The sequence below is a fragment of the Branchiostoma floridae genome, chromosome 4 (assembly GCF_000003815.2).
Source record: "Branchiostoma floridae strain S238N-H82 chromosome 4, Bfl_VNyyK, whole genome shotgun sequence".
Taxonomy (NCBI): Eukaryota; Metazoa; Chordata; class Leptocardii; order Amphioxiformes; family Branchiostomatidae; genus Branchiostoma; species Branchiostoma floridae.
In genome coordinates this window covers 12,712,917-12,723,397 of record NC_049982.1, presented here as the reverse complement: position 1 = coordinate 12,723,397, position 10,481 = coordinate 12,712,917, and the positions used below count along the sequence as shown (strand labels likewise).

Below are 10,481 nucleotides of genomic sequence, written 5' to 3'. Positions count from 1 at the left end.
CTGTAGTACTGCACAAGTTATTGCTAATAATTTTTACGGAATTTATAGTCTGTTGACAATGACCTTTTCTTTTGAGCAAATCAATTCGCATTGTGATCACGTACTTAACAAACTTTGCCACTGACTGGGCTCACAAACCGACTTTGGATATATAAGGTCCTTTTCAGTTCTAATATATTTGGTGCTTGATACCCACTATTCAGAAGATCATCTTCAGTCAGAATAACGCCTTTTGTTTTCTATGATTGATGGACCTGCCTTGTTACGGTGTTCATTTTGCACCAATGAGCATTGACATTAAATGGGATCACCTTGGAAACCAACCATTGCCGTCAATTTGGATGTCACAAGGTTGCCACATGAGGATGATGTAAGGCGAGGAGATTCCTGTGGTTGACGTGATTATGGGCAAATCTGCCGACGGATCGCCCACAAATTGGCTAGTACCCGTACGAGAAGTTATGTAGGGTCAACTATAGGGCTGATGCCAACTACGTCTGTCAAATGAGCGCCTGCATCACAAACTGGGACTATCTTGAAACACTGAGTGCTGCCATCAGTTTATTGATAGGCTTGCTCATTTACTTATTCATTCATGTATTGGTTCTGCTGGAACACATACATGAGCAGCCAAGGCTGTCCATCTAGGTTGTTGAGTAGGGTTGTTGATGTTGTCGGTGTAGAATATGACAGACCAATTTGTCTTAACCGAATCAAACCTCTTTGTTGTGATCTTAATTATGTTCATTGTAAAATTTTAGGTAGCTTTCATTTAAGATCAACTTTGAAAATACCTTACGTTATGAGACCATACCTAAAATCGGCCTGGGATACCATCCGGGCAACCGGATAGTAGCTCGCTCCGACGTTTATCATACACTATATACAGTCGGTTGCATTTTAGCAGAAGTGAACATAGGACCGAACCGGATGGTACCCATACTACCCTAAAATACAACATATATGTAAGTGACTGTCTTAGATCTCTACCTGTCAGTCAAAAGTTCCCTTGCCATTGTAATTGATTTCGCGCCTGACTCTTTCCCCTTGTCCTTGCCTTGTACTGCCTTTGTTGCAGCGTCAACTCAGATAAAACCATGAAAACGTATGGTAAATTGCTGCCTTTAAGTAGCTCATCCATACCCTGTCACCTTCAACTGACCTTATCCGTGTTCTCTTAGTACCCCTGATTACCTTGGAAAGATTAAAGTATACCTTGCTAATGGAACCCCAAGTTTAGCGTTAGTTCCATTAAGCCAATATTACTGGGAGTATCCTCCTGTCACTTGGGATTCCGATAACAAATAGCTTAGTGGATAGTGGGTTTGATAAAGGAGAAATTTGCCGTGTAGCACGAGATGCGGTCATCTCTACAAGAGACAAATAGCAATGAACCAACAAACGTGTATATCTGTGTTTGAAATATGTTTCTATCGATTGCTTGCTACAAAGAAACAGTCAAATACTGACACAACGCTCGGTAATGCCTGGTTCGGGTTTATTTGCACGAAAATGAAACGCCTGCCACATCGACATGCTATACCATTATAGTACACTTTTCCTCCATCTATGGAGAGATATATATTATATATACCATTTGTCTAGAACTACCATTTTCTCCACACAGATCTCACGGAACTTTGCCTGTCTGTCAGATATGTATCATTTTGGTTGCGTGATTCTTCAAAAGATGGCTGTATTATTGTGTGGTTTGTTCCTAAATGAGTATATCTAACATCATGATTGTGGTAGAACATGACAATGTTTGCACAACGTACAATTTTTTTACATCTATTATAAAATGCTTTCACTAACTCGATTTATATTCATTATAGTATCAACGCTACATTTGATTATTCTGACAGGATACCATAAGGAGCCGTTTCTCAAAATCAGGTATTCCACTTTTATATCATACGGTGTTCTGGAAAGATGTACAAGGTGTGCAGCGAAGTAAACCATTGGTGTCTCGAGAGACAATGGAGTAGGCAAACAGTCACTTGCCGACGTGAGTTCGGCGACCTGTTCGCCTGTCCTGCACATGACCATGTTATATTCTTGTTGTATTACTGGGGATATCGTATGAGAGCTTTGTAAACACCATATGCTAATTCAAATTTGGAAGTGTTGAAATGTTTCCTTTTAGTCAAATTGTCTTTAAATCCCTATTTATTTTGAACGATTCCTTCGTGTCTCAAATTACAGATATGCGGCCAGCTTTCTGCGGGTTAATGCTATAGTCGTCTCCAAACACTATGTTGTGTAAAAACATAGATGTGACGGTAGAAAGCTGTCGTCCTAAAAGTGACAACCTGTTGATTAATTTTTGCTTTTGCTTTGATATGGATTGGTACTTGATAATGTGCGATGACTTTATAGGGCATTTTGTGGTTTTATACAGCAATGCATCGATTACCAAACGTTACGTGAAGACTGATTTTTTTCACACATACGTTACGGAAAGCACTTTACCAACATTGGTCTGTGATTTGGAGAACAGGAAATGTTGCATATGTGGATAAAGTTATTCGGACATGAAACATCAGAAATTTGTACTTCAGTGCTGTAATAGCTCCAATGATACAAATGTAGCACGACTGTCGACAGTCGGGTTGTCCACTGCATGTGTCATCCTACGTGTTGTTACTGTTGCCCTGATATCGCTTGATCTCGACGACAAATAGCTAACGTCACATTCTCAACGCAAACATCCACATTGTATAAAACGCCAAATACTGGAGTCTATTCCGTCCATAAACATCTATTCACCGAACAAATGAGCTAGGCCATCTTATTGTGTCCAGCATATTTTCTTTCAGTAAAGCGTATTTGGAACTGAATCCACTCTTCGGTCCACCGCAAAACTATATATATCCTCTTCTTATCTTTCCAATGGCGTGAACAGATTCCCGGACGAAACGTTGTACATTTCACTACCACATGTTCTGGTTAAACATTTATGTGGTGGACGTCTTACGTTCAATCACTGTACATAATCAAACACATTACTTCTCCTGATCAGCGGTGCTCTTTGTAACGGAGGCAAGCGTGGACTGCTTAGTTTCCTTTGGAGAGACATTTGGCGTCATACTTTCTGTTGCGGTGAAAAATTCGATCGGCGTGGATGACGTCACGGTTGCTGTCTCCAAGGCCGTTACGTCACCTTGTACTGCCGTGACGGACGACACATTTTCATTGGCTCCCGTTGTGTCGTCAGAGGTGAAGGCGTGCCACGGCGTCCGGTAAGCTGTCGGCGTGGCGACGAACTCAATAGATGGCCGGGTGGACAGATGTGGCGGATGTGGTGCCAAGGTAGTACTGACGGACGTGGGCTTCGCCACTTCAGGTTGAATCACAGGTGCATGCTTTCTGGCCTCCGTTTTATTTGATCCCATAGTTGGAACTTGGCGGGTCGACGTCTTCATGTCGGGAGCACTTGTGACATCGGCAGCTTCCTGTATGATTCTCACCATGGGCACCGTTTGGTACGTCTTCTGGTCTGGAACCGTGCGCTTTGGTGGGGTGGTTGTTGCCTTCTCAACTGATGAAGTTGGTACTGCTGACTCGGTTGGTATCTTTGCTGTCGGTGAAGGGAGGACGTTCACAGCTGTAGGAGTCACCGTTTGTTTCTGCGTAGCCGCTGGTGTCACCTTCATATGGTTGTTGAGTATAGGCTGGTCTCCCTGCATCTGATTTACTTTAGTAGTAATGTCAGCAGTACCTGTTGGAATATGGGTAGCAGGAGCCGTTGTTCCCCGAATACTGGGACTAATGGTGTGCTTTGTGATGACTTCAGTCTTCGGTGTGATGGTACTAGTTTCCATGGTGGTCTTCATCTTCGCCGGAGAAACAGTAGTTACGATAATTCCACGCGTCTTTGCATCACGAGGCCCTGATGTTTTTCTGGCCAACGTGCTGCTAACGGGAACTTGCGAAGTCGCAGTAGACATTACCGGGGGAAGAGCTGTCGTTGGGGTGACCAGAGAGCTTTGACTAGCTGTGGTGACTTTATCTTGACCCAGCTTTGGAGTTGTTGCTTCTGACTCTGCTTTATTAGTTATTGTCTCTTGAACGAACATGGTGGTGGTCGAAGCTGGTTTACGGGTGGTGGCAATTACTGGTTTCATAGTTTCGGATGGTTTGTAGGTGGTCACAGCTTGAAGGGTCTTTTCTATCTTAGTTGTCGGTGTAGGTTGATGTGGGACAGTTGTTGTTACTATAGGCGCCTTGGTAGTTGGTGGCGGTGATTGAGTAGTGGCCGTTTGAACCATTTTAGTTGTCGAAAGAGGTGTGGTGTTTTTAAGAGTTACAGGTCCCGGCGCGGTACTTGGTGCTGACGTCGGCAGCCGCGTGGTTTTGGGCTTTTCCGTGGTGACTTTGACGGTGGTGGTCTGCTGTTGTTTGGTACTAGTAGCAGGCTGAGTCGGTGTAGGTACTACGGATTGCTCCGTAGTCAGCCCAAGGGCTTTCCAGATGCCACTGAAGGGCCGGCGCGTCCGCGGAACCTCAGTTGGCTTCTGAATGACCTGTAAAACACCGTAACTACCTGGTGAGATTGGTCGATGAATTTTGTATATCTAGAACTGAAATAAGAGGTGAGACATTATTGACAAGACAAAGTCAATGACCATTGACCTGGTCAACTTAAGTAACGTAACTTCGGTTACATATTCTCGTAATAAGATTGATGGTTAAAAGTGTTTATAACCAATGTTTACCTTTGGTGGATTATCATGCGTGGAGGTGGTGGGGGCGTGCTTGGTGGGCCTTGGCTTGAGCCACTCAGGCGGGAAGAAGCCCGTTTCGACATGGTAGAACGGCTTAGGATACCAGTGCTCTGTCTTCAACACCTGTGCAGATAGACGAGCATAGAAAGGGTGAGAAAACAACATAAGTGGCTTTAAAAGCAAAACAATAAGCATTTAACAGGTACAGCACGTTGCAGCACGTTGGGCAAACCTACTGGTATTTTGTGATGATCTGGAGATGGTGGGTGGAGAGTAGCCACCGCTTCCAGACGGTTTCGTACCTCGTCAGGATGCCTTCCCTCGGGACGGATGTGGCGGTGCGATGGCTGCCCTTTCTCCGCGTTGTTGTTGTTGACGTTGTTCTTTGCGCCGGACGAGTGTTCAGGGCTCGGCCGTGGGTAGTAGGCACCAGGCGTGCGGTGGATGGAGAAAAAGCAACGGTTGCCCTATGGGTAGAACATGGGCAATGTATAAGCATTCGGAAGAAAGTCTACAGATTTCAAGGCCGTGGATTTCTAAAGTTTGCCTTTTTATACTCTAAAGGCACATCTAACATGCATGAAATTTTCTCAGTCGTAGTAACTAAAGCTATACAGCGCGATGAAGTCGTGTCCTTCTCCTGTCTAATCACAACACCATTTGGTCTCCAACACGTTTCAACATTCATTAACGAACAAGAACTTTGATACAAGGAACTGGATGAAAGGAAACGTGACGCACAGGCTAGTCGTTACCCGAAGGTTATGTACACTCGAGCACGTCGGCGGTGTTCTTGATGCACACTGCTGCAATAATTGGCCTTATTCCAATCTGCCCCTTCGGAGAGGTATCTATCAGGAGGAAATGTCGCCGATGGCAGTGGTAGCAATCGACCGGCTTGCTTTCTCATTTCCGCCCGAGTCATCAGTTTTTTCTCACAGCATCTTCTAAGCCGAGTGATTTTTAAAGCATGCTTGAACAGTCACCAGTTCATTGTGATACAAAAACATGCTCATTATTACCCCATTACGAATAGTAGAAACTGCCGGAGTTTGACAGGTTCCCATTCGTGTGGCTAAGTTCCCTAGAATACAACACTATGGTATTGACCACGTAGACCTTAGCCATATATTACAGAGCATATTTAGCGCTGTTGGTCTTGAAGTCCGGCCAGAGCTTTAAAATCTCCTTCCGTAAGAGAATGGTTCTTTTAAACGTGACGTAGATTTGTCTGAAGTGTCTGATCAATACTCCGATATTAGCAACCTGGGTGCAACTAAACTTCTTGTCCGCCTGCGGTTGATGAAGTAGAAAGGATGCAATTTCGCCTTCCTGCCTTGAATCCCCCGTCTGGATCGATAAGGACCGCGGCCAATCTGCCAGAAATAGGCCCACGATCACTTCCCTGGCCCCATTGTAGTGGTGGCGTGGCTGTTGCCCGTAAATTAAACGTCAAGTCTGATGTTGGCGGCAATTTGGCAGTGAACCTGGCTATCTAATAAAATAAATACAGGCCCACGCTGATGCTGAGTGGAGAAAATCGTTATCGACTGTTGGTGGAGATGGCGAGATGCTATCTTCTAGTGCGGCTTTTCTGTGTTATCATTACTAGTTGGTGGACAACATACACTCCCTTTGCATGCCGTGTTACAATTGTGCTATTTTCTTAAACTTCCACTATTGGCTGTGGTTCAGTGTTGATATTTCGATGCAAGCTATTTTGAACTGAAACTTTACAAACATTGTTTCCACATATCCGAGTCCCCCTCCTCAATGGTATAACTTTGTCTTTTCAATTATAGTTTCCTTAAGCTATTAAAGGGCACAACTCGCCGTACGTGCAAATGAATAAATGAATACGTGCCAAAACGTGCCACAACGCGGGAAATCTTTTGGGATCCGTAAGCGGTAAGTAACGCCTCCGTACGAACTCGTACGGAATCCGACGGATTTTGGAGCACGCAGACACGCCGTAGAACTTAACGTGCAGGCAAAACTTCGTGCGCCATCGGGCTCCGTGCCAGTACGGGCGACGCGCCTGCCCTGTACAGCCTGACCGTTTTCAGAAATACGTGGCGGACGTGGCCTCTCAAAAAAAACGTACGGACAAATTGCATGTACGGCGGGTTGTGCCCTTAGCTTTACCTAAAACTGGCGCATCTTATCTTCCGCAATAAAAACAAAGATAAGATATGGTTTATAGCTACTAATAATCTTAGAGACCAGAATCAACACGACGTCACTTTCTAATTGTATTTTCTTGCAAAAACCCAACGATTTAATGCAGTGCCTCACCAGAAACTGAGAGTAGCAACACCCCGTATTGACATCAATGGTAAGAAGATTTATTGGTGACATCCGCAATTAGACTAGCAAACTAAATTGTCTGCCAAGAATGGTATAATCCCATATTAATTGGACACTTTGTCATATGATACGCGATGATTATGCATGTGTTTGCTTAGTTGATGACTGCATATACTCTGTACCCATGGACCAGAATAAATCCAGCCAGCCAGGACTGGATATTTTTTGGCCTATGGACACTGTCTTGCCATTATTCACAATCATCCGTCTACAGACGTAAAAAGCGGTTTGTGTGTATTTGAGATAATCCTATGCTATGATAAAGTGGTGAGAAAATAGATGGACCCATTTTGAACCCCTCACAACCTCGGTAATTCTTCATCATAATAAACGTTTCTTTTCCTTGGAAAATACGAAAGAAGCTAGCATTTATCAGTGTTTAATGAAGTTTGACTCATGCTGTCCACGCATTGTCCCTAAAACGTCATCTGCACTCAGTAACGTCATGAATTGTGGTCACATGTACTCATTTATGCCAGTATTATTGATGACACAGAGTTAATACGGACCTCGCTAAGTAATGCTGAGCTTCTTTTTACTGAGCACACAAGCCGCTTATGTACGTGGCAAAGATGTGGCAAATCATAATGTATGCGTGTTACACGGTAGATTGTATGGTCGTTTTTCAGTCTATCAGCTACTCCGATCCCAATAGCACTAATGTTGTGAGAAATGTGCGACTGTAGCAGTTGTATGCCAAGGCTATGAAACACCCTGCAGACTTTATTGGGCGGCCTGACATTAGCTACGGTTCGACATGATTGGAGAAAGATAGATCCATGGCCAACCGTCGACTTCAATGGCCGCTATACCTAATGACTTTATTGCAAAAACTATATCAGAGGATCAGCTAGATAGAAAGAGAAATTGCCGTCAAGAATAGATAGATCACCAAAATTGTGCTGTCAGCGCTACATATTGGCACTACCAGCTTTTCACATTTATAAATTCGTGCGTCTTGCTTTACTTCGGAGCCATACATAGACTAGGGTTTGTAAGTCCTGAAGTTTTTAAAACTGGGTCGGTTACCATGTAAATTACAGACATCACATCGATGTCAAATTGCTTCCTGAGTGGATTGTGGATTTGATAGTTCTGCCGCAATGTAATCAGGGCCTCCAGTAGTTCTCAGGGCTGTATCACATCAAACAGTCAGAACTGATCATAATGGAAAAACTCGATTACCTGGGAGGAAATGCATTCTGTTGAAAGTAATGGAGCGTCTTTGGTCAATATGATATTTCTACTGATAAAGGGGTGGCTCACTGACGACTCGCGAGGGAAATCTACGTCTCCTAGTTTAGCTTTGTTATTATAGTGTCCTTTGGTGAGGTTTTTTATTGGTATAGTAAACGTCATGGCCGGTCTGTCTGCCTCATAACTTCGACAGACAAAGAGCTTTGCCAAGGCGCCTTCCTGCCAAGACGTTTGACTCCTGAGATCGTATATGTTATTTCCGATGTTCCAAAGGTCGTCTGTTGTGACCTCCGGCACTGCTGCCATCCCACTTATTTCCTTCATTATGCCGTTACACCTCCTTGCAATGTAACTACGTGCCTATTTACGATAATGGACGACACCTTTCTGATGGCACGTTATTCCTTGCGTGTCTTGGGTCTCGCCGTGATTTTACGACAGCGCTCTGCATGACTTTACAACAAGAATTAGCGTGGTTTTACGACTGCTGTAAACGAGGCTCTTCTTTGATGGGTAGGATTGAGATGTAAGGCCGTTGAGTTTTATGCCAATGACGAAAGATCGTGATACTCATGTCTGGCAAGTTACGACAACAGCTAAATTCCCTAGTGCATGAAAGCATGGAATTCAATTTGTCTCAGTTTTTTAAAGCGCTAACTGTGGGGCGGCAGTTTTATACCGTTTCACCCCCTAGAGAAACCTAACAAGACAAGAATTATCATGGCTGACAATTCAGCTGACAATTTAAGTTACCCGACTAGTGCTGTCCTGGTGATAGAACAAAATAAACCAAAAGCAGCTAGCTATTCCTGCAACAAAAAATGTGACATATCTAAGGCCATGACTAAAATAACCTAGCAAAGAAATTAAACCATTTTGACAGATCTGATACCAGAGGTCGAAGTTTCTGTTAAAATAAAGATCTAGGTGCGCCTACATGTATAGCACTGATTGAATCAGGATCCATCCCAAATGTCGCTGACACATCTAAACTCGTGGTCGTAACGTAGTTGACTGAGCAGATGGGGGATAAACGGAAGCTTTATATGATCTGCACGTTAAGCAGCAGAAAGTATTCTTCAATTTGATCATCGGATGGCAAATCATGCATGCAAATTATACGAATAAGGAAATTCTCTTCAAATGACGAATTCTTTGAACAGTCTCTTTTTTATTTTCATTGTAGATTAATATTGGTGCTAGTCTTTCAATTCTAATCTATTCAACGACAATGAAGCCTTCCACACACCCTCAAACTAAATGACAAAAGAGGTAGAAACAACGGTGCATCACGTGATTTCCAATAAATCTTCCACAAAATGACAATTTTTCTCACCTTTGGATCAGTTAATGCGACGTCAAGGTCATGGAACCATTAAATAGCGGTAAGTACCGTTGTAATGCCTCTTCTGGCCTATTCCTTGTTGATTGAATCTTGGGCCATTAATTGAAAATCGATTACACACAGTCTAGATATAGAGGAGCGTTAATGCCTGAGCAAGATCTATTAGGCGTAAAATATTTTTGGCATAGATTGATTATTTTGGCGATAACGCATGGTGGAGGTAATGCAGTCATATAGATTTGATGCACACTTGCAGAAGTAGAATGTGCTGTGACTGTTAAAAAGGAAACTTTCTTTATGCGGTGCTGTTGTTGTTAATGTTAAAACTTTAAAGACTGTTGACGAATGACCGTGGGTGTTAGGTTTCCATGGGGCACTTACTGTTACTGTGTGATTTATAAGATCTAAAATGCCAAATAATAAGCTAAGGGAGCTGAGAAGTGCTCTCCCTTGAAAGTCAGATAAGCTCTTACCTGTCTACAACATGTAGCTTTGACAGTTCTTCCCGAGACCGAAATGTTAAAAACGTTTTACCGAGGATGAGGATTTCTGGTCACGTTCACCAAATGGTTTAGTTACCATGTTCGGTCTCTAAATCGGCTCCACGCCTCATGCTCAATATTACTCGCTTACCATCTTCCCAGGAGGAGAGGGGTTAGCAAATTGAAGCCTTCCTTCAAGAAATTTGATTCCCAACTTGATCTCGCCGAAAAATTACCATTCGGGCTTTTGGTGGGGTTTTTCTTTTCTTTATTAGACAGTCCCAAATTGTGGCAAACTTTTTAAATTTTACCCGTGTTTTAATAAAAAGTTCTAATTTTTTTTAAAATTCCTTTGTTTAAAAG

The 10,481-nt window shown here is 43.1% G+C and overlaps 1 protein-coding gene across 3 annotated transcripts in view; it reads right to left on the bottom strand.

The window, feature by feature from the left end:
- Positions 1-1,479: 1,479 nt before the first annotated feature.
- LOC118413498 (mucin-2-like) overlaps positions 1,480-10,481 on the bottom strand; it is a 42,110-nt gene continuing 33,108 nt past the window's right edge. For 2 of the 3 annotated variants that reach the window (XM_035816936.1, XM_035816937.1), the window contains exons 4-6: positions 4,964-5,194; positions 4,719-4,850; positions 1,480-4,526 (exon numbers count right to left, since the gene is read on the bottom strand). In XM_035816936.1, the coding sequence (XP_035672829.1) occupies positions 3,006-4,526; positions 4,719-4,850; positions 4,964-5,194 (1,884 nt within the window). In that variant the 3' untranslated portion in view covers positions 1,480-3,005. The remainder of the gene's footprint in view (positions 4,527-4,718; positions 4,851-4,963; positions 5,195-10,481) is intronic. The other variant, XM_035816939.1, reaches the window with a different exon arrangement.